The sequence below is a fragment of the Cebus imitator genome, unplaced genomic scaffold (assembly GCF_001604975.1).
Source record: "Cebus imitator isolate Cc_AM_T3 unplaced genomic scaffold, Cebus_imitator-1.0 Scaffold35, whole genome shotgun sequence".
Classification (NCBI taxonomy): domain Eukaryota; kingdom Metazoa; phylum Chordata; class Mammalia; order Primates; family Cebidae; genus Cebus; species Cebus imitator.
In genome coordinates, this window is record NW_016107350.1 from 8,577,825 (window position 1) to 8,602,629 (window position 24,805).

Below are 24,805 nucleotides of genomic sequence, written 5' to 3' on the forward strand. Positions count from 1 at the left end.
TACTGGGCTGCATTCCCAGGTAGTTAAGGCATTCTAAGTCAGAGGATGAGACAGAAGGTCAGCACAAGATACAGGTCATAAAGACCTTGCTGATAAAACAGGTTGCAGTAACCCAGCAAAACTCACCAAAACCAAGATGGCCACAAGAGCGAATCCTGGTCGTCCTCACTGGGACACTCCCATCACCAGCACAGTTTACAAATGCCATGGCAACCTCAGGAAGTTACCCTATACAGTGTAAAAAGGGGAGGCATGAATAATACACCCCTTGTTTAGCATATCATCAATAAATAACCATAAAAATGGGCAACCAGCAGCCCTCAGGGCTGCTCTGTCTATGACGTAGCCATTCTTTTACTCCTCTACTTTCTAATAACTTGCTTTCACTTTACTGTATGGACTCACTCTGAATTCTTTCTTGTGCAAGATTCAAGAACCTTCTCTATAACAAAATGGGATAGGATAGCACTCATCAGAGTGTTACTCCCATTACCACCAGGTCTGTCTTCAAATCACACCAACACACTATTTCTCCACCTCCTAGGAATGTCCAAGTTTGCCATAACAAAAGGGCAGCTCAAACTCTTCCTTAGATCTTTAATGCAATGAGTACTCACAAAGGAAAACTTCACAAAAAATAAGTCACATTCTAACTTCCCTCCTTCCAATGCCGATTTGTAGGGATTCTCCAAAAGAGGAAAAAATAGAGCATAACTTTGCTCTCCTGTGACAACTTCTTTGAGCTATAGACAGGAAGTTCCTGTCTCAAAAATTAATTCTCACAATCATTATTTTTTTTTCAGTTTTCTAAGTCTCTGGCAGAATATATTCAGAAGCCAACTCACTAGTTTACTGGGTCAAATCAGGAGAATTTAAAAATAGTGCAAAGTAAGCATTTGGGGTTGATATTGACTTCACTACTTTACAAAGGAGACTTTGGTGAGACAGCCAGTCTTGGAAGTCGTAGGGCCCAGATTTTTTTTTTTTTTTTTTTTTTTTTTTTGAGACGTAGTCTCGCTCTGTCGCCCAGGCTGGAGTGTCGTGGTGCAATCTCAGCTCACTCAGCCTCAGCCTCCCAGGTAGCTGGGATTACAGGCACGCACCACCACACCAGGCTAATTTTTGTATTTTTTTAGTAGAGACAGGGTTCCACCATGTTGGCCAAGCAGGTCTTAAACTCCTGACCTCAGGTGATCAGCCCGCCTTGGCCTCTCAAAGTGCTGGGATTACGGGCGTGAACCATTGTGCCCAGCTGCAGGGCCCAGATTCTAACTCTAGTTGGCTCTGATGTTGTTTGAACAGCACCTCCCACTGTATGCTTTTCTGGCTTCCTCAACAGACTACAAGATCCCAGGGACAAGTAAAGGTTTCATTCGCCATTGTGTCGCACACACAGACCAAACAAGTGCTGACACACAGAAGGAGATTAATAAACATGTGCAAGCCACAGGAATTAAGAAAGGAATGAACCATTTAGATGAACAAATGCCCAAGTATATCAGTCCCTGAAAAATCCTCTCGGATCCTGGGTGGGATGTCTCAAGGAGAGATGGAAGCCCTGATGCACTCCCCTGGGCTCAACAACCAACTCAAGGAAAACTCAGGTCAACCAGAAAGTTATAGTGTAGGAGCCAATGGCAACCAACTGCCCAAGCCAGAGTCCTCTACAGGAGGATGGAGACCTCTAGAGTCTTTCACCTTCTCAATTCCTTCAGCCAAGTTGTCTCCAAGTCCTGTTCATTCTACCTTAATTTCCTCTCTGAAAGCCACACCCTCCTCTTCAGGCATTCTATTCCAGCCAAAATTCAAGGGTTCCCCTGCTCTCCCTGAGTTGCCCTTCCACCTCCCATTGCACATCACGGCTAGGGTCTCAAGGGTGCTCATGAATAGCATCTCACTTCTCCTGCCAGTTCCAAAACAAACTGAGGAAATAATAAAAAGAAGTGGCAGGGCCGAGGCGGGTGGATCACAAGGTCAAGAGATCGAGACCATCCTGGTCAACAAGGTGAAACCCCGTCTCTACTAAAAATACAAAAATTAGCTGGGCATGGTGGTGCATGCCTGTAGTCCCAGCTACTCAGGAGGCTGAGGCAGGACAATTGCTTGAACCCAGGAGGCGGAGGTTGTGGTGAGCCGAGATCGCGCCATTGCACTCCAGCCTGGGTAACAAGAGCAAAACTCCATCTCAAAAAAAAAAAAGTGGCAGATAGAAAGGAAAACGGCACCTTCATTTCTGGTGACTCTAGTATGGAGGTTGTGGTTTTAAGTCTACAGCAAAGTAGCTAAAACTGACCCTGTGGTCGGGCGCAGTGGCTCACATCTGTAATTCTAGCAATTTGGGAGGCCGAGGCAAGTGGATCGCTTGAGGTCAGGAGTTCGAGATCAACCTGGACAGACCCCGTCTCTACTAAAAATATAAAAATTAGCCAGGTTTGATGGCATGGGCCTATAATCCCAGCTACTTAGGAGGCTGAGGCAGAAGAATCATTTGAACTTGGAAGGTGGAGGTTGCAGTAAGCTGAGATCATGCCACTGCACTCCAGCCTTGGTGACAGAGTGAGAGCCTGTCTTAAAAAAAAAAAAAAAAAAACTGAACCTGTGTCAGTAGCAAGACACCAACATTAGTCTACCCATGGCCAGAAGAGCTCCCCACAAATGAGGGTGCCTCCTGAGGGCAGCTCCCTCCCAGGAGGAAAACAGGATGAAGCTGAGATGTCAATTTTATTTCTCCCAAATTCACAAATCAGTTAAGTACTCCAGTCTGTGAGTTAAATTAATGATGGTCCTTCATGTAGAAGTAAACAAAAGGAGTGGAGAAGAGTCCCCCTTAACTCCTATAATCCACATGCCTCTTCAGTGACCTTTCTAAATCTATTCAAGGCTCCCCTTGCTAAACATTTGCCATGGACTCTTCTGCCATCCACCTTCCTTCATGTTGCTTTCATTGTCACTTAAATCTGTCTACCTCTGCAGGTGTAAAGCTCAGCTCGCATCACCCTTTCCTCCCCACAGAGCCTATGACTGGTTCCTGCCTCCTTGTCTGACCTCATGTTGTTCACCCACTTCCTTCCCAGCCATACCTGGAAAGCTCTTACTCTTCCCAGATTCAGTTCTAGGTATACTCAGATAGGAGGTCCTTTAAACATCCACAGCCAAAGCTCACCATGCCCAGACTAGTCTCTCTCACTGAATGCTTTACTTTTACCATCCATGCCTCCTTCATTAAGGAGCCCACCAGACAGTAGGCCCCTTAACTCAAAAACAACTCTTTATCTTTTAAAACCCCCAATATCTATGTATTAGTCCATTCTCATGCTGCTAATAAAGACATACCCAAGACTGGGTAATTTATAAAAGAAACAAGTTTAATTTAACAGTTCTGCATGGCTGGGAGGCCTCAGGAAACTTACAATCATGGCAGAAGGGGGAGCAAAGATGTCCTTCTTCACATGGCAGCAGCAAGAAGAAGTGTCAATCAAAAGGGGGGAAAGCTCCTTATAAAACCATCAGATCTCATGAGAGCTCACTCACTATCACAAGAACTGCAGCATGGAGGTAACCACCACATGATTCAATTACCTCCTGTGAGGTCCCTCCCATGACATGTGGGGGAATTATGGGAACTACAATTCAAGATGACATTTGGGTGGGGACACAGCCAAACCGTATCAATCTAGCGTAGACTCTGGTACATAGATACCTACAAATATATTGAATTTAAAACATGCAAGTAGCTATATGCAAAGTAAAAAATTAAAATCCCATATGAATAATTGCCACAGTGGTTCAGAGGGAAGAGACACTGAATACAGTTAGGAGCGCCTGACATACGTTCTCAAAGCACAGAGTTTAGTACTTTAAACAGACATATCTAAGGGAAACAAAAAAAAATTCTTTTTAAAGAGTTAACACAAAATTGGACTTGAATCAAGTAGATCATGATGGGTAATCATATAGGAAGAATATTCCAAAAAGAATTGCAACGTGATACAAGACACAAATTTAGGAAAATAAAAGGTATGTTTAGGGAACACTGAGTTTCCTTTTTTGGGCACAGTATACAGTGTATAGAAGAGCAGACTGAAAGAAAGAGAATCTGGCATGAAGAACTCTGTGTATCAAATAAAATACATTTTGACTTAATTTACAGACAGTGGGAGTCTAAGAATGTTTTCTAAAGGAGTAGCTGGCTAATTATGCCAGAAAAACTACATAAAATCTGAATTCCTGCAATAGTGATAATAATAAGCTAATCATTTGTTTTTCAATTAATTTCAAACTTCTCAGTATCATTGTGACTCTGAGCTTATAGTAATTTGATATTCTCAGTGGAATGTTATTTGAGCATAATAAAATGACTAATAAACAATTTAGAATAACCATGAGACACATATTGAATTTCAGTCATTTTTCATCTTGCATATGATTCAACTCACTCCTGCATGTTTCCTCTACCTATTGAATCTGTACATGTCATTGGTCCCTCATTTCATAAGCATTGCATATTCCCCAATTCTCTTAATAGTCAGTAACACGAAATGCTGATTTCAGACAAAAACAACTACAACCATCTGCTGCTGCTTCACTATTTTTTCAGTATTCCACTGAATACTCACCAACTATGGTGAGCTTCAGAGATCACTCTTGAAAGCACAGCAGACAATCAGTAAAATAGGACCACGGAGGAATTATTGAGATATCTGATTTCTACACCAGAGTTGAGCAAATCGATCAGACAAATGGTCTCTGGACCCATCTGCAGTCAATTCTGAGTTATAGCAGCAGAATAACTCTGAACAAATTCCATGACGGCTCTTCAAAAACAGCACTAATGGCAGCAGCTATAAGCTTGTTTTTGTTCTTTTGCCAACTAGCTGTGTGCTATCGGTCAAGTCACTTTAGTGCACAGAATTTGATTTCATCTATAAGATGAAAGGATTAGACTAGGTCCCCCAACAGAAAACCAGGGCATGTCTCTTAACTGTCAGCTGAAGGCTCCCCTTTAAGAATGGCTGAGATTCCAAGGAAGGAGAAGACTTGCCCAACAGCGGCATCCTGTCCATCCGTGGCCACTGCCAAAACAGCATCCTATTCCAGTTTCTATGCTGTCTTATGTTGGGTTCCCTGGTAAACAGCCTCTGAGATGGTCTGAGTGCAGGTGCTTTACTGGAAAATATCCTTGGGATCACCTTATGAAAGGAAAGGGGAAAAGGCAAATTGGACAGAGAGAAGATGGTCTATGCTGCAGTTGCAACATGGGACTCTGCAAAGTCCAAGGGAACTCTGGACCCCAAATGACCCTTCAGAATTGTCCCAAATTGTACCCCCGCCTAAACTAGTCATGGCAGGTGGGCTCCCCACTCCCTCAACCTCCCTGTCTTGGATGAGAGTGATTTCTGAAGAGGCACTGGGCTGTGAAATTTCAGTGGCTAACACAGCGCAGCCAAGGGCAGGTGCATGTCAGTCCTGAAGGGGCCACCTGGACAGACAAGTAGGGCAGTGGCTCTATTCATCTCAAATCTTCCAAAAGTAAGGAAAAAAGGGGGAGAAGCATGATGAGGAAGAGAGAACTGGATTACAATGAAACACAGCTAGACTAAGAAAATCAATTTTAGTATCCCAAAGCCTTGCTATCTGTATGGCCTTGGCAAAGCTGTTTCATTTCTTTGTGCCTCAGCCTCTTTGTCTGGAAGGTGTTCTGAGGTCATCTTCACCACTATAACATCCATAATCCATTCTTGGCCAACGTCCCCTTTTGTTACCTACCACAAAGCCTACAAGTATTCCTAATGGGGGAGGGACATCAAAAATCTCTGGTAGTATTTGAAGTTCATCTTTGTTGAATGTAAAAAGATGATCTTCAGTGACAGCAAAATTTAAATCCACACACTACAGTGAATGCACAGCTATCCCAAGATTAAATTAGATTTGCAGGCAGCATCTTGGGAATTTCAACATTAGATTCAATACAATTATTCAGTTAGTTGTATCTTTATTACCCATGCTCCCCCTTGCGAGGCAATTTTCCTTATTGGAAGTAAGGCGACCCCAACCAAAGCATTTAAAAATGATCCTTTTCCTGTTTTTATTAGCCAGTATCAAAGAAATGACTATTTGAAACACAACCAAGGGGAGGGAATTGGTTTTTTATTGCTCAGTTCATGTTGTTATGGCTTTAGGAATGCAGAAAGACTCCCCAAGGAAATACTGCCTCTCAAAACAAGCTTGCAGGGTAATCAACAGGAGAGGTCTCTCAAGAGAGGAAAAAAAAGAGAGAAAAATATTAAAATATAATTAAATAAGCAAAGTCGATACAAAATAAAAGTAAAAAGTATGCTATTCCGAACAGACATGTCATTTCTTGAAATTTACTTCAGAGCAGTGTGTACAATATACATTATCCAAATGAGGCTACATAAATCTTTCTGACCAGCAGAGCAGCTGTTGATCTTTAAAAACAAAAACTAAAAAACAAATATGAATGTTGCCTATGAATCTGCATTGACATCTGGCACTTCAAAATGAAAGTCAGCCAGGTTCACGTCATGCAGAGTAAAATCCCCTCCACCAATGAGACATCACATCCATCCATCTGATCTGAACACTCATGCAGGAAACAAACTAAAACATACAGCTGCAGGCAGATACCAACTATCACAGAACAATTCCTTCAATGCAACCATTCCAAGTCCTTTGTTCACAAGGCAGTTGCCTTCACCTCAAGTGCCAACTCCAAAGGCTCACGTCTTGGTCTATTTCCTTCTTCTCTAGCTTGATTATTACGGCGATCCTTTATTGGAAGCTGCTCCTCTAATGGCTATCATGTTATTAAAGAAACAAATAATGCTTTCATTTTAATTGTACTTCTCAAATTCCTTGTAGAAAGATACTATATTTCTCACCACAGAAAGAAAATAGAAAAAAATGGAGTTCGCTCAATTTCTAGAAAGGGTTATTTACATCTATTCTCATGTATGTGTACATATCCATATATATTACAGGTCAATACTATTATTTTTTTTTCTTATATTGGTTATTCTGCTTCTGATTTTAGCAATGTGCGCAGGTGCAGCTAGAGGCAGAAGATCTATTAGACATTTCCAATCATACCAGACACACACAATATTTTCTTTTTTTTTTTTTTGAGACGGAGTTTCACTCTTGTTACCCAGGCTGGAGTGCAATGGCGTGATCTCGGCTCACCGCAACCTCCGCCTCCTGCGTTCAGGCAATTCTCCTGCCTCAGCCTCCTAATATTTTCTATATTTTGTAAAACAACAGGAGAAAACTAGAGCTACAAAGCCACATTTGATCGATACGAATTTAACAGGATTCATAAGCCTAAGACTTTCTAAACCAGAGAGAAAACATTGAGTCAAAGAAATAATTATTAATTTAAAGAACAAATGTTTTCTAGATTAATAATTGGCTGTAGTTTTCATATAAAACCAATTTCCAAGTCAGATAAAACAAATACTACAAAACAACATAATTTTCAATAAAAAATACATAGTAGATTCTACTCAATACTAATCATTGAAAGTAGTTAAGTCAACAATACTGTAAATAGATAAGGCTGAAGAGTCTTCAGCAATTGTCTTCAGCAATGCTTGAAAATACATATTTCATTTTTTCTTAAATATACAAGCAAAACTATTTTCATCTATAAGAAAATGTACTTATGTTGTTAAAAATAAAGTTCCAAACTAGAATATCCTCAGAAGAAGACATATATCCAGAGAAACTTCTTTTTACAAGGGTAAAATGTCCAAGTTTAAGGAAGGTTCCCAGAAAATATGACATAGGGTTTTTTCCTAGACCCAATAAGGATCATGGCTTTAGATCCATCCTTATTTATTCATTTAACAAAACTATATTGAGGACCTACTGTGTGAGAAGGGCTATAATCGCATGAGTGTGCACATATGTAAGGATGAGCAATGAATAAACACAAACAAATATGAAACAGTAAAAGAAACAAAGATTAAACCAGAGGATAGTGAATGGAAAGTAAAGAAATTAAAGACTAAATAAGTAAGATGATTTCCACTCAACAATGATAGACCGCAACGAGTGCTGATACCAACTCATCCTAAAGGGCTTACCCCAGGACCTAAACACTTCCAAAGACCTCTGTGAAACGTAGTTATTCAACAGAAACGCATAGAAGACTGAAGAGAAAAAATACTCCAGTGATGCTGAAGGTGCCAGTTTTAGAGCTGATTCTCTGATCTTCCCAATAGTAAAATAACTTTCTCTTAATGTCCCAAACAGAGTTTTGCAGAGGAGGGAGCCCCTGCTGAGTTGTTTTAACCAGGAAGTGTGCTCTAATGAATAATGTCATTTGGTCATGTCCCTTTGTCTTACAGTAATTCCCTCTGCAGTCTCATAATAATTTACCACTTTGAAGCTGCGCTTCTGGGTTGTGGCTGGGTGTTTTGAGATGACCAATAAGGACTCAGACTTCTCTATTCCTAGTAGAGCTGCAAAAGTGATGAAAAGATCCCCATTTTGCTTAGCAGGTCCCTATTTTCATCTGCCAAGACCTCAGCTTCCTCACCTATAAACTGATGACAATGAGAGATACCACTCCCACCATTCCTGTAATGATAAATGAGATTAATTTCTGAAATGTGTTAAAATTTACAAAGCAATTTCACATACATAATCATGGAGAAGCCTGCCAGGGACTGGTGGGGAAGACGGGCAAATTCTCCAGTATATGTTGGGATAACTCCCCATAGCAACTGCTGTTTTAAATTTGTACATTTGAAACCAGAAGAAAATATAAAGTGTAAACTCTCAGCTATTTAGAATGGAAGTTAAAAGTGTATACTCTTCTCAGCCCTCTATGAGCTTTTGGTTGTGTGTAGGCACAAAGGCTACCCCAGGTAAAGGGCTGTCCCTGCGAAAAGATCAATTAAAAGTTAATAATGTCCTGGAGAACCTGGAGGACAGCCTCTCAGCTCTGCTTTCACTCTGTGGACTCTAAAGAATGTGCTCATCACTTTATATGCTAAAGTTATTACAGAAACTGGATAGCCTGCCAATTTGTCAGCAGACTGTTGCCTAATGAGCAGTTAATTTGTCCTCTGGAAAGCCAGCAGAATGAGTTACAAGTTTCCCTCAGAAGCTGCCTTTCATTTTTGATCACCTAGTCCATGAAACTGTCATTGGGAGGGGGCCACTTCTCAGTCACTGCAACTCTTTTAAACACACAAACATAATAAAGATTGGAAAGGATTTGGGCTGCAGCCAAAATGATGGTGTTGGGCAGGGTGAGAAGGGGCGTAGTCTCCAGAGTGAACAAGGGGAAATAGGGTATGACTCAGTCAGGAACCAGCTGTGTGCCCTGGGTAGGGAGTTGGTGTCTAAGCTTCTGCATAGGTAACAGTAAAGGGGGACTGATCATCCGTGCCAGCCTCATTGGCTGTCCTTAGCACTACATGAATGACTGTGAGTAGGGTGCTCTAGAAGGAAGTGGCACCCAGTAAGTGCTCATAATTGTTAGCTATTATTATTAAAATGATTGAAAATGGAATAAATTTGGCAATAATCAGGTCTAGCAAATATCTATTAATAATCATTTCTGTCCCATAAGTTTTCTGTCTAAGAAAAGAGAGTCGGCTGGGCACGGTGGCTTACACCTGTAATCCCAGTACTTTGGGAGGCTGAGGTGGGAGGATTGCCTGAGGTCAGGAGTTCAAGACCAGTCTGGCTAACATGGTGAAACCTCGTCTCTACTAAAAAAAGAAAAGAAAAAGGAATTAGCCAGGCATGGTGGCGTGTGCCTGTAATCTCAGCTACTGCAGAGGCTGAGGCAGGGAAATTGATTGAACCAGGGAGATGGAGATTGCAGTGAGCTGAGATCACGCCACTGCATTCTAGCCTGGGTGACAGAGAGAGACTCCGTCTCAAAAAAAAAAAAAAAAAGAGTTAAATAGAACATCGATTTTCTTCTTTTTATATTAGAGGACAATTGATGCTGTAATTCCCATTCCCCCTGAATTTGTCCTCTTCTTTCCTCTCCTTATTTTGATGTTCTTTCTTTCTCCCTTCCCTCGGCTGCATACCTTCTTCTTCTTCCTGGGGTCTGAGTTACCCCTGACAGCTGGAATGTGTAAGATCTGGCCTTGGTCTTGGACTTAACCAACATGCTTCCACTATTTGACCCCAGTACTCAATAGAACCAAAAGATTCAACTTCACATATATGCAGACTTTTCCTGACTTCTCCACCTTGCCAAAAAGTGGCTTACTTGTATCAAAAAGGCCAATCCACAAATATCAGAGAAATTCCTGAAATTTTTCTCTAGAAATTTTGACTCCCTTTCCACTGCTACATCTGCACAGAAACTGCAGCAAAGGAATTTACCACAGAAAGGGTAGCAAACAAAAAATGTTTTAATAACATTTCTACACATTGCTCAAGGCTTCTACAGTTACAATTATGAGTTCACGCAGTGTTAACAACTGTTTTTCATTCTGTTACTGGTTTAAGAATTTAAAGAGGAATTGATAGAATGAGCACATGTTAATTCACAACCTACTAGAGATCTGCAGTCCAGAAACAGTCTACACTTCTTCAGCTTTGGAACAGGGAAAATGTTGACCACGTGCTTGTTTTTCATTACCCAGGAACATTCAGAGATGGTCAGTTTATTCAGGTCAAAAGTTTTAAAGCTGTCCCTCTTTCGGGTATTAACTAGTATTTTTTAGAAGTATCTCCCCACCAGTTTCCACTATCCTTCACTGCAGTACGTGGCTGGGGAAGCACCCAGGCTGACCAGGTTTTTTTCCCCATTTTGAAACATACCATGGTCCTCAATTACCATGGAACCCACAGGAATCACCTTCCATGAACTAAGCCATGTGAGAAATGGAACTTGATGGTTTCAGGGATAACCAGGGAGAATCTCTAAACAAAATATTTAGTTTCTCCCAAGAGCCTACGCTCCACTTCCTCCCAGCTACTCACTTTTTTTTTTCCTTTGGTTTCGGGGTTTTGTTTTTAGAAAACAGGCACATCTTTTAGACATTTAAGGAATTAAAGATAGGATTGGCCGGGCGCCATGGCTCACGCCAATAATCCCAGCACTTTGGGAGGCTGAGGCGGGTGGATCACAAGGTCAAGAGATTAAGACCTTCCTGGTCAACATGGTGAAACCCTGTCTCTACTAAAAATACAAAAATTAGCTGGACATGATGGCGCACACCTGTAGTCCCAGCTACTCAGGACACTGAGGCAGGAGAATTGCTTGAACCCAGGAGGTGGAGGTTGCGGTGAGCCAAGATCATGCCATTGCACTCCTGCCTGGGTAACAAGAGCGAACTTGATCTCAAGAAAAAAAAAAAAGACAGGATTGTTATTATTTAGAGGGTAACTCAAATTCTTAGACATACATCCCACTTCTCACTCATGTCCACATTTATCATAGACGTAGAGTCTTTCTGTGAATCAGGAAGATTATCATCTTGTTTGGAAATCACTGGCCTCCATGCCTAGCTTCTCAGTTAGAGTCTGAACTTCCTTAGAGAACATCTTATTGTATCTAGAGATTAATGTAGTAAGAGATGAAAAGAGGAGGTCTGAATTTCTGTAGCTATAGCAGGAATTAAAAAAAAAAAAAAAAGAAGCTACATTTTAAGGATGTCCTGCCAACACTGATTTTATTACCAGGTGGAAGAACTGCCATTCTGCTCCTCCCAGCAGACCCTGGGCTGTACCCAAGTGCCTTAGAGCTCCCTAAGGAAGATGCTCTGTTTGTGGGCTTCTAGTCAATGTGTAGCTTCTAATCAAATAACATCAATTCAAAGTCTTATCTCAAAGTGAAAAAATGTATTCAAGTCATTCACTATAAACACAATTAAGGGTCTTGCTTCCATTTTAGGAGATCTGCATGTTTTAGGGCAGTAATGAAAGCGACAATAACACTGTCAGTTTAGTTGGTATCCATTACTGCACTCAAAATAGGAAGTCATTTATCAAATCCAATTTTTGGTGCAGGTTATATCCCACTAAAGCAAGGAAATAAAGTCAGTAGATTTTCAAACTAATAATTAAATATATTTAGATAGCTATAAACACATATGTATAATACATTCACATGCATAATTAACCCAGAAAAAGTGAGGGAAGTATTTTCTAATCACTAATTAAAATGATAGAGAAGTACTGATGAGAAAAAGTAGCAACAGGAGTTAGAACCAAATAATTACCCTTCATCAAACATAATCACATGTGACAGAATGTTTCCTGGGGAATGTGGTTTAGGGTCAGATAGTTGATCCCCTTATTCAATGCAGAAAACACAACCTCCTCCACTGTGATCACTACCTTCCCATTTGAGAGGGCTCGCTCTTCCTTAAGTAGCCTAGCTATGATTTGGGCAGCTCTCATCATCAGACAGATCTTCCTTAGACTGAGCCCCATCTAACTTCTTGAAACTTACATATATTCTTTGTTCAGCACTCTGAAGTCTAATTTTCATCATGACAGCTCTTCAAATGTTATTTTCTAAGGTACAGAGCAGAACCTGTACTCTGAATACCCACACAACCATTCTGTTTTTCACTTCAGTACAGCATTCAATAAATTACACGAGATATTCAGCACTTCATTATAAAACAAACTTGATGTTAGATGTCTTACCCAAGTGAAGGCTAGTGTAAGTTTTCTGAGAATATTTAAGGTAGGCTAGCCTAAGCTATGCTGTTAGGTGGGTTAAGTGTATTAAATGTATTTTTGACTTAAGATATATCTATTTTTTGAGATGGGGTCTCGCTGTTGTTGGAGGGTAATGGTGTGATCTTGGCTCACTGCAACCTCTACCTCCCAAGTTCAAGCGATTCTCCTGCCTCAGCCTCCCCAGTAGCTGGGATTACAGATGCCCACCATCACACCCGGCTAATTTTTGTATTTTTAGTAGAGATGGGGTTTCACCATGTTGGCCATGCTAGTCTTGAACTACGCATCTCAGGTCATCTGCCCACCTCGGCCTCCCAAAGTGCTGGGATTATAGGAGTGAGCCACCGTGCTCAGCCTGACTTAAGACATTTTTGACTTAGGATAAGTTTATTGGGACATAAACCCATCATAAGTTGAGGAGCATCTGCATATAAGTACATAAACTTCATTTATTCCCTTCATCCATTCAAGAAATTTATTACTGATTTAATATCAGATGCTGTCATTTTATTTTATTTCAGATGCTGTCACATATTTTAATACATCCCTACATCCATCTTAAAATGCATAATACCTAGAAGGTTCTACCAAACAGCCAGGCAAAGTTGTCTAAGCAGCTCCCAGAGATACCACTGGATATGGCCTCAAGACAAAAGTGATTCTTAATACTAAAAATTAATCCAGAATTCATTCTATTTCAAAAGGTAAAGACAGTTAAGACAGTTTATGTGAATTGATTTCCAAGTGAATTTGTTTTAAATCTACAAAATGATTCCCCAGAATCTCAAAAAACATCTTCTCATTGTCAGACCAAAGATGGTATTGTTAGCTGCACTAATGTTTTTATTTGAACCTAATAGTGGAACAGAATCATTTATCTCTGACTTCCATGAGAATGAAATTAGTCGCTAGAGGCAAAAGATGAACACCTACATCTAACTCAGAACTAGGGTGATTTTTTGAGATCTTTAGGCCAATATGCACATATCCAGTAAGTCAGGCAGCATTCAGTAGTCAAAGCAATAATAGGATATTACCTTGGAAGAGAATGCCCTGGGCCTTCTCCTCCCTTCCCTTAAATGAAATCACAAATTATATATTATAAGTGGATGAAACATATTAGCAAAGAATCTAGTCTGCCCAGTGGCCAGACTGAGTCTGTTGCACTGTATTAATAGCTGACCATAGAAGGCTGATAATGTTACACTTTGCGCAAAATGATAAATGTATGCCCTCAAACACTGCAAAGGAGTGAATGTTTGTGCCATCCCAAAATTCCCATGCTGAATCTCTAATCCTAACGTGATAGCGTATGGAGGTGGGGCCTGTGGGAGGTAATTAGGTCATAAGGGTAGAACCCTGATCAATAAAATTAGTGCTCTTAAAAGAAGAGGCCAGATGTGGAGAAATAGGAACACTCTTACACTGTTGGTGGGAGTGTAAATTAGTTCAACCATTGTGGAAGACAGCATGGCAATTTCTCAAGGATACAGAAAGAAATTCCATTTGACCCAGCAATCCCATTACTGGGTATATATCCAAAGAACTATAAATCGTTCTCCTATAAAGACACATGCACACATATGTTCATTGCAGCCTTGTTTATAATCGCAAAGACCTGGAACCAACCCAAATGCCCATCAACGACAGACTGGACAAAGAAAATGTGGCATATATACACCATGGAATACTACACAGCCATAAAACAATGAATTCGTGTCCTTTGTAGGGACTTGGATGAATCTGGAAACCATCATTCACAGCAAACTGACAGAAGAACAGAAGATCAAACACCGCATATTCTCATTCATAGGTGGGTGTTGAACAATGAGAACATGTGGACTCAGGGAGAGGAGCGTCACACACTGGGGGCAGTGGCGGAGGGTAGGGGAGGCACAGTGGGGAGTGGGAAGGGTGGGGAGGGGTAACAGGGGAGAAATGCCGGATACCGTATGCACCTATGCAACAACCCTGCATGACTTGCACATGTACCCCGGAACCTAGAGTTAAAGAAAAAAAAAAAAAAGAGGCCAGAGAGTTACCTTGCTCTCTTTCCCTCACAGCCATGCGAGAATGCAACGAGAAGATGGCCATCTGCAATTCACAAGACGGCCCTCCCCAGAACCTGTTCTTGCGGGAACCCTGATCTCAGAACCCCAACCTCTAAAACAGTAAGAAATAAATTTCTGTTGTTAATAAGTCACCTGCTCATGGTACTTTGTTACAGCAGCTTGAACTGTCTAAGACAAGCACAAACTGTACAGAAGTCCCCCTTATCCATAGTTTTACTGTTCAGTTTTGGCAACCCATGTAGTCAAAAAAATAGTAAATAAACATTTCCAGAAATAGACAATTTCTAAGTTTTACATTTTGGGTTCTTTCCAAGTAGCATGATGAAATCTCACACCTTCCTAGGAAGTCCAACATCTCCACACTGTAGACACTTCCTGCCCTGGAGCCACGGAGTAGCCATCTCGGTGATCAAATTGACTGTGGAGGTACTGCAGTGCTTGTGTCCAAGTCACCCTTGTTCTACTTCATAATGGCCTCAAAGTACAAGAGGAATGCTGCTGGCAATTCAAATATGCCAAGAAGCCACAAATGGCTTCCTTTAAGTGAAAAGTTGAAAGTTCTTAAGGAAAGAAAAAAAAATTATACACTGAGGCTGCTAAGATCTACATAAGAACAAATATTCTATCCATAAAACTGTAAAAGGAAAAAGAAATTCCTGCTAGTTTTGCTGTCTGACCTCAAACCGTAAAAGTTGGAGCCACCATGCGTGATAAGTGCTTAATTAAGATGGAATTAAATTTGAGGGTGGAAGAAATGGACAGAAAGGTTCCGACTGACGGCAATCAGGTTTGGTGCTCTCCAAGTTTTAGGCATCCATTGGGGTGTTCAGAATGCATCTGCAGGGGATGAGGGGGTGGACGCTTGTATGCCCCTGGGTTTAACATAGTGATTAAAAGTAGCAGCTGGCATGCCACCTGAATCCTCAAAGCTCAGCACATCATGTCCTTCGGGTCTTGGTCTAAATGTCAACGTTTCAGTAAGGTCCATGGTGCCTGCTCTAATTAAAATGTAATACCCTCCACCCACACTCCCAATCATCTTAATCTGACAATTATCTTTATTCAGGGATGTTAGCCCCTTGTAATGTACCACACAGTTTACGGAATTACTGTGTGTGGGTGTCCGCTCTTCAGTTCCCTTCCTCCCAACACATAAGCACACACACACAAGCGTTTATGAATGACAAGGACAGGACCTTCATCTTTTTACTGACTTATCCCAAGAATCTAAGAGTCCTGGGCACACAGCGGGAAGTAAAAAGTTAACATACATTTAAGTTGAATGAATGAATAAGTGACTCTGGGCTTAGACAGAGCTGACCCTGAGTCCCCATTCAGCCTACACCCACTGAATGACCTTGGGAAAATTACCATCCTCTCTGTTCCTGTTTCCTCATCGGTAAAGCGTGGAATCTACAAGTATCTACCCCATAAGATCCTTGTGAGGATAAAGTGGATCACTGCACGGCAAGTGCTTAGAATTATGCCTGGACATAGAAAGCTTTCAAGAAACGTTGGCTGTCATTGTTATAATTTCAAGATATGTTTCCTGAGATGGCAATGGACTTGTGAAGATTTACGCTCTCAAATAACTGGCTCCCCTCATATCTGACAGCACAGGTCAGGTGAAAGAAGCTCTGCCCTTGGTAGAGCAGCGGAGTTACCAAGGATCTCACTCCTTCCTACGGTCTCTCCTCAGCCCCAATTCAACAATATCCTGGGTTTTGCAAAGAAGCTGTCAACAGTGCAAGTGCTACTGCCTCTGACCTGCTGAAGCAGAATAAACAAAACATTGAAACCACCGAGTAAGTGATGGTGAGGCTCAGAAACCTTAAAAGGCAGAGAGAGCAGCTTCTCTCTTCTACTTGAACAGAGATTTGACTAAACTGGAGTCAAGGCTAATGGTTCTAATGACTTTGAAGCACCCCAACTTATTCTCCAGATTTCTACACATGGACTTGCACTTTATGAAAGAAGATACACACACACACACACACACACACACACACACATACAAAGCCCTCCATAAAAGAATTTACCAAACCATACTAATCACATAGACATTAGCTTTATCCCTGGAGCAAAATCCAAGTCTCTCTGATAGCAATAGGAGATGAGGCTGCAAATTAGACCAATAACCTGAATATTCACTAAAGATTTGGGAAAACAAAACACTTTCGAAACCCCCATTATCGATCTATACATACTTTTGACTTATGGGAAAAAGCAAGGGTTTCAGGACTGGTTGAGTTAGAGAAGGAGGTGGGAGTTTGTGAGGAAGATGGAGATGAGAGATCAAAAAGGATGACAAACGAGGGAGGAGTGCTGACAGATTTCTTGGTAATAATAGTCTTAACTTCCCTGTTAGTTATGTCTTCTCAAAGTTAATCTCTATGACGTGGTCCCTTATGGCATTATAAGAGCAAAACGAAATGAATGACTACACATTCAAGGAATAGGTAACACCAAGCAATGTCAATAAGAAATTCCTCTTCACTCTAGAGAACAAACACCCCTGGAGTTCATGCTGTAATTTTTTTTTCCAAGTCAATGCTCTATACTCTACCCAATAAGTTCTCTGAACTTTAACATGCCTGTGATAAATGGAGAAGTTTTGCATTTTTGACAAGCTCACAGGTGATGTGGATAGTTCTAGTCCCTGGAATACACTGAGTTGGAAGCTGCTGCCCCATTACACCTGCTAAGGTAAGCCTCGTGAATAATTGTTTTTTAAAGAAAAGATATTTTCCAAGAGTAGGAGAAAATGAGATTACCAAAAGAATACTCATGTTTTAAAAGTTCTAATAATTCAACAGCATTTGTAATATTCGACAAACATTTGCATAGCGAGGTCAACTGCCATTAATAAGTAAAATATACTTAAGTTGCAGATTTTTGAAACATACGAAAACACCAATATGTTATAGCCGAGTAATCTGTTAAAAGAAAAACTTCAGCTGAATTAAATTTAAAGGAATTTAACTGAGCAATGACCAACTAGTGAATCAGGCAGCCCCCAGAATCACAGTGGATTCAGAGAGACTCCAGCAGAGCCACATGGTGGAAGAAGATTTACAGACAAAAAAAGGAAAATGACATACAGAAATTAGAAGTGACGTACAGGAACAGCTGGATTGGTTACAGGTTGGTGTTTGTCTTATTTGAAGACGATTTGAACACTCGGCAGTGTTATGAGTGGTTGAATTACAGCTGCTGGAATTGGCCAAGACGCAGTTATTGGGTTTTTTTGTTTGTTTATTTTGTATTGGTTTTTGAGATCGAGTCTCGCTCTGTTGTCCAGGCTGGAGTGCAGTGGCATGATCTCTGCTCACTGCAACCTCCACCTCCCAGGTTCAAGCGATTCTCCTGCCTCAGCCTCCAGAGAAGCTGGGATTACAAGCACTCGCCACTACACATGGATAATTTTTGTATTTTTAGGAGAGACGGGGTTTCACCATGTTGGCCAGGCTGGTCTTGAACTCCTGACCTCAACTATCCACCCGCCTCAGCCTCCCAAAGTGGTGGGATTACAGGCGTGTGCCACTGCACCCGACCTCAGCTATTGTTACAGGTGCATACTCCTAAGTTAGGTTTTCAGTCTTGTCTACCTATTGAGTTAGGCTGCAGTTCATCCACAAGGACTCAAATATAGAAGTACAGGGTCCTTCTCAACCCATATTTAGTTTGCTTTAATAAATCTCTCACTGTATTTTATTGGTATGCACTCATGGATAATTTCCTCCTTATGTTCGAGACATATCATAAAGAAAATGCACTAACTCTATAAAACTGTCTTCATTTTCAGTCGCCTTTGATAATAAAGATACTCTATCTAGGGGTTGCTTTTACTTTCTTTGAAATGTAACATTTTAATTAAGAAAGATGGCACGGACACACCTGAGCCCAGCAGGTTATTTGCATAGATTTTACCATGGAATAACAAAGTTGGCCATAACCCATTACACATACTATAACCCTACTTAGGAGGAGCCACAGTATAGCCGGGGATTAGAGAAGAAAAAAGAAGGTCATGTTCCTTCTATTTCTGTCTTCCTCACCTGTAACAGAGGAATCTCGATGCATTTGAAGAGAGTTGATGAAAACTAAACACAGTGTGTACCTCTAGACAAAACTCACAGTGACCTTGTAAAGCTTCCTATTGGTCCTCTTGAATCAGCTGAGCACAAGAGGTTTTTCCTATAAAAAGTCCACAGTGCATCTAAATTTGATCCCAGTAAAATTTCACTTCAGCTGAAGTGAAAATGCAGAGGTAGCATTTAAGGATAACAGCTGGAGTACATTAGTTCCCTGTCTCTCCTTTTCTCTCCCAAGGGTTGAAAATTCTGCTGTTCAGACAGGAAGTCGTCATATACCACACACTGCACAATACGAGAATGCTGGGATATAAGAACAAGTTGCAGAGGATTAGAAAGGCTGCGGGGTGGGGGTGGGAGGACGCGGGGGACTGTTCAAGAAAGAACTCATAGCAGTGATTCCATATACCTCTTGGGCTGTCTTTTTCCCCGAATGTTCAACTAGCATACACCCAGAGTTGATAAGCACATGCTACAATTATGTCCTGAAAGCTTTTTAATAATTCAGAGTAAGAAGGCTTGATCACTTATTTTTCTGCACATTTTTATAATATTAGCTCTAAGACATTTTGGGGAGTGTCCCAGATTCTCCAATAATCTTTTCTGGCATACTTTCACATTTGCTATCTAAAAAGTCAGCCTTTAACTTTAAAAAAAAATTGTCAAAAAAACCTCAAAACACTGCCTAAGACAAGGAAATATACATGTAGATACACACACACACACACACACACACACACATACACAGACATATATATGGAAGTCAAAACATGATGATCTCGAAAAAGGATGACTTAAACAAATGGTTTTTGTGGATATGGTTTTTGTAGGGTGGGTTTCTACCGTAATTTCACAAAGCTGCTGAGAAACCAGGAGAGACACCCACATTCCGTGGCTACAGCTCAAAGTTTCGAACAGGATGATAAGAGTTTCCTCCAGGCCACAGGCTGAATAGCTAGCCTGCATTCCTACCAGTTTGCAAGCGCTGGCCCCTCCTTTGTAACCAACTTGTCCTCTGGGGGTGGGCTGTAAAACAGACCTAGTCTCTTCCACTCCTCTCCAGCCAAGCCCACTAGACACAAACCTTCTTAGGTTTTGAACTGCAAAAAATGCCTTTGCCTTATGCCTATCAGGGACTAGCTGTTAATTGGGATATCACGCTAGGGTTTTTATACAGAGTGGGAGGAGGGAGGAGGGGGAGGGAGAAGCCAACCCAGACATCCATCATCCTTTTAGGAGTAGGTGGAGTTTAAAGTTTCCCCAACTTCCAAGTTCCCACTTGACAGGCAATATTTCTGTGCAATTTCCAGCCCCACGTAACAGATGGTCCTTTGCCCGTCTCGAGCCCCGAGAGCCCAGACAAAGCCCCCAGCCACTCCACGCCTCGCAGGACTGCTAGATGCTTAGTTTCATGAAGCTGTCAGAGCAGGGGGCAGCAAGCAAAGAATAGAAAGTTGACTTCTCCTTCCAGAAGTTTTTCCTGCTACAGTAGAGGCCAAGGGGCTGGAGCACAAAGGCCCGAGAAAGTTTTCTCGGAGTTATTTTTCAAAAACGTCTTCCACCATCTGCCAAACCATCATCTCCCAAACCCCAGATGCCCAAGGAAGGAAAGTTGAGGCACATGTGCTCGGAAACACAGGAGAGACGCAACTTGAGCCTTCCCAAAGAAGTTGCTTAAAGAGACCCCCACGTTGGAAAAGCATCCTCTGGGTGCCTGACCTACTCATTGGTCACTCAGTGCCAAAGGCGAAGGTGGTGACCCAGACAGGGTGCCAAACGGGGGTGCGTCACTGCCGCGGGCGAGTACGTCCCTTTCCAGCCCGGAGGGCGAGGGAAAGGGGAGGAGGAGGGACGCGATCCGGGAGCCTGGGGACGGGCGGCCCACTCACCCTCACTGCCGTACTGTTTGCCATTGTTCGCGCCCATCCTGTCGCCGTCATGCCCGCCGTCTCCCGGGACACTCCATCGCTGCGGCGCACCTTCTGCACGCTCGGCCCGAGGAAAGCCCGCCCGACGGGACCGTTAGGGGCACATCCCCCCACGCTCCGGGGCCGACCTCCGGCCCGGGGAGGTCCCCGCACTCCAGTGGGAGGGGACGCACGGTCCCCTCCTGGCACCCCTGGTAGCTCCAGGCGGGGCCAGGCACAGCCGCAACACTTAGAATCCGCGCTGGGGGCCCGCGGGCGCAGCCCCGCGTTCAGCCCGCGTCCCGGGGCCGCCCAGGGGCTCACCGCGCCGCCGCCGCGGGGTCCCCATCCGCCCGCCCCGATTCCCTCCGGTGGGCGCTGAGCCGGGCGGGCGCCGGGGCTCCCAGGCTCGGCCACGTCCTTCGGGTGCCCCTGCGCGCCCGCGGCTTCCCCAGGGAGGGCGCGGCGGCCACTTGTTGAGGGTGCCCCGAGCGAGCGAAGACTGGCGGCCCGACGCAGCTAGCCCGCGGGCCGGACTTTTGTTAGCGCCAGGCGCCTCCTCTCGCCGCCCAGCGTCAATCACAGCTGGAGCCCGGGGGAGGAAGGCCGGCCCGGAGATGCGCGGCCTTTTAAAGGGGCAGTGCGCCTTTTCGGGGCTCCGGCTCCCGGCCGCAGCCTGGCACCGGCTCTGCGCACCACCCGCGAGCCCTTCGGAGCGAAGCAACGTCCCCCTGGTTCTGTGTTACTGTTGTTTTTTTATAGGCTCGGCCCCCAGTCTGTAAGATGAACTTCCAGGCGTCGTTTGGAATCCCTTGGGTTTGCCTACAAGTACAGCCCATTTTAAGTGCGTGGGCATTTAAAATAAACACGCATCCGTGTCTCATTCGGACACCTTTCAGGTGTATGCGTTGGCATTCTCCTGTGACTTCCTTGTTTGGAGACTGGGGCGGAGAATGGAGGACAGAGGGAGGGAAGACTTGAGGCGACTTAGCAGGGAATCGGTCCCAGGAGAGCCAGACTTTCCCTGCCCCGCCCCGGTGAAGGAGGTTTCCTGGCTCAGAATGTTTAACAGCTTCAGAGCCAGGAAGTGTATTTTCTCCTCGTTTCTGTGATTTCTTTTTCTTGTGGTTGGTGTTATCCTTTGTTTAAAACATTACAACCTCTTTCGGAAATTTATTTGGCACTTGTAGAGCTTTAAAATGGCCCTTTGGTGTTCCCTGCATTAAACAGAAAAAGGAAATTCTCCTTAATGTTTTAGTCTCTTTTCATGTAAATACCTAGAATTTTATAACATTACATCCTAGTAAAAGACCGGGGCACTCACTGTGCAGATTTCTTTGTAGTGAGGCAAGCACACAGCACAGTTTTTCCTTATAGATGTTAGGTGTTGCAAAACAAGTTAAATGTATATATTGATGCATATATATATATATATATATGTGTGTGTGTGTGTGTGTATAGATCGATATATAGATATATGCATATGATGCGTGAATACAGAACCAGGCGTTTTGTAATTACGTATTTCATAAAAGGCTTGTGACCACATGCAGAAATTGTGATTTGACTTCTTGCAGATTCAATTTGGGTACTTTCCTTTATTTGCTACAATTTTCTTTTGTAATAATAGGATAAAACATCATGTTTCAATATTTTTAAATCTAGATATCAAGCATTGAAAGATAAAATAATAATTTAATCTATTTTCAAGAATAGGATCAAATGTTTCATATTCCACTGTCCCAGTCCAAAGATGTGAAAGACCGTATATTAATTCATCTTTTAATATCTAGAATCCAGCACACTGTCTGGCCAATGTGTGCTTCCTAAATGTCTGTCGAACTGTATCTAAAACCTGTGACAGAGCCCTAAAGAAGGTAGAGATATCAAAAATTTGGAAGAGTAAGTGGGTTATCTCAGATTCTACCTAAAAGCATAAATCCAGTCTAGAAAAGAGCTGACATCTACTTTAACTTCACGCAAACGCAAGTTTCTGCTCACCTGGTCCGTATTAGTTTTCTGTAGCTTATAATACAATTCCTGAAACTGGGTAATTTGTAAAGAAAATAAATTGGTTTTTTGGAGGCTGAAAGATCCAAGGGCAAGGGGCACATCTGGCGGGAGCCTTCCTGCTGGTGAAGGCAGCACGGGGCATCACAGGGTGAGGTGGCTGAGCGTGTAGCTCAGGTCTCTCTTCCTCTTGTTCTAAAGCCACCAGCCCCACTCCAATGATAACCCATAAATCCACTAACCCGTTAATCCATTAATCCACGAATGGATTCATCCATTTGGGAGGCAGAGCCCTCATGACCCAATCACCACTTAAAGGTTCCACCTCTCAAAATGGCCACAGTGGGGATTCTTTTTCAACATGAGTTTTGGGGAGGACAAATACTCAACCTAGAGCATGGTCTTTGTGATTTTCTGTCACCATGAGGGGAACTTACCCTGGATCTGACCATTTCAGAGGTGTATTTGAAGATAAACTAGCTGTAAAGTAGTAGAACAAATGAAGCTCTTCTTGATGCTTGATGTACAGTTGACAACTTGCCTTATTTCCCTGATGGTCTCCATCCCTCCTTTGAAATGTACAACTCGGAAAACGGACAGCAGAAACTGAGGCTTGAAGAGTTGAATGTCTAGAGTCACGCAGGTGGTAAGTGCCAGATGCATTCACTTTCTCAGTTCCTCTCCTCCCCATGCCACTGTCTCTCTGGACCTGGTCATTATTCAACTGGGAGTCACTGTCCTCCCTTTTCAGTTGGGGCTTTTTTCAGAGTCTTTAGTATCAAACTAAAGCTAACAGTGAAAAGTAAATTATGGTGACCAACTACATGGATCTTTTTTGAAATTAAATTCTGTAAATATTTTTCAAAGCTTTATTGCCTACTCTAATGGGAAACAGAGATAACCCACTTTATGAAATTACAGTTTAAAACAAAACAGAAAAAATCCTTGATTTTTAAGCATACTTCTGATCATAGAAGTTGATAAAAATACATGTTGCCCTATTCACTATAAGAGCCAAACACAATTAAGTAAAAGAAAAAGAAAATCACTATTCCAGTTAAAAATGTAGGCCTATTCACGTTTATATATTTTAATTTTGAAAATTAAGATATTGTACCAAGGTCTGAACCCAAAATTCCAAGCTCTTTACCTAGCTTCCAGACCTAATCTTCAACCTTCAATAAAGTTTGGCAGGCTCCTTGAGACACGGGTGGTATGTTTTTCGCCAGTGTTCCCAATACCCGCACAGCTGCCAACACAAAGTACTCACTCAGTAAACACTAGCAGAATGAGTGAATGTTGAACAAAGAAATGATGTGACTTGAATGTTATTCTACCTTCTCTATCATTGCCTTTTTAAAGAGGCCACAATCACTAGAAAGATTTTTTTTTAATAAACATTCAAAATTACCTAAAAACTGAATAAGAATATACTAGGTATCTATTGTTTTTTCCACCCAGGACCTTTTCCTGTAAGGAAGTCTGGTAACACTAGCTCCTGTACTTTGGGAAACTGTTTCATCCAAATTTCAACCATGGGCTTCCTGTGAAAGCTTGTCAATCATGTTATTGGTGGTAAACTTCCTGAACCAGTAAGGACAGGGCTGACCCAGTCCAACACCCACCCCCATCTGCCTGTAAGGACAGTAGCAAGTGCTTCCCTGTTAGCGGGTGTCAGGGGAGGCCTGGTGGAGAGTCAGGAGTTTCACCATCACTCAAGGGTAGCAGTGCCATCCCCACCACACTGTCAGTGGAGAGCACATGGGGAATTGGAACTCTCACAGTGGACATCCAGCAGTAAGGAGGAACCCTCTCATGTCAGGGAACAACAGAGACCAAGGGGGAATCTGGGGTTCTCCCTCCACCTGGCAATTACAAGGTGACCTTCCTCCTTTCATTGGCAGAACAGTATCAGAAAAAAACAATCAACAGCTTTCAATAAGATCCAGAGTCTACTAACATAATATGAAAGTGTCCAGCCTTGAATTAGAAATCACACATTATACCAAGAACCAGGAAGATTTCAAATTGAATA

The 24,805-nt window shown here is 42.3% G+C and overlaps 1 protein-coding gene across 1 annotated transcript in view; it reads right to left on the reverse strand.

Annotated features, from left to right (window-relative positions):
* FBXL7 (F-box and leucine rich repeat protein 7) overlaps positions 1 to 21,273 on the reverse strand; it is a 419,633-nt gene extending 398,360 nt beyond the window's left edge. The window contains exon 1 of the mRNA XM_017524664.2: positions 20,743 to 21,273. Coding sequence (XP_017380153.1) covers positions 20,743 to 20,779 — 37 coding nt within the window. The 5' untranslated portion in view covers positions 20,780 to 21,273. The remainder of the gene's footprint in view (positions 1 to 20,742) is intronic.
* Between the last annotated feature and the right edge of the window lie 3,532 nt (positions 21,274 to 24,805).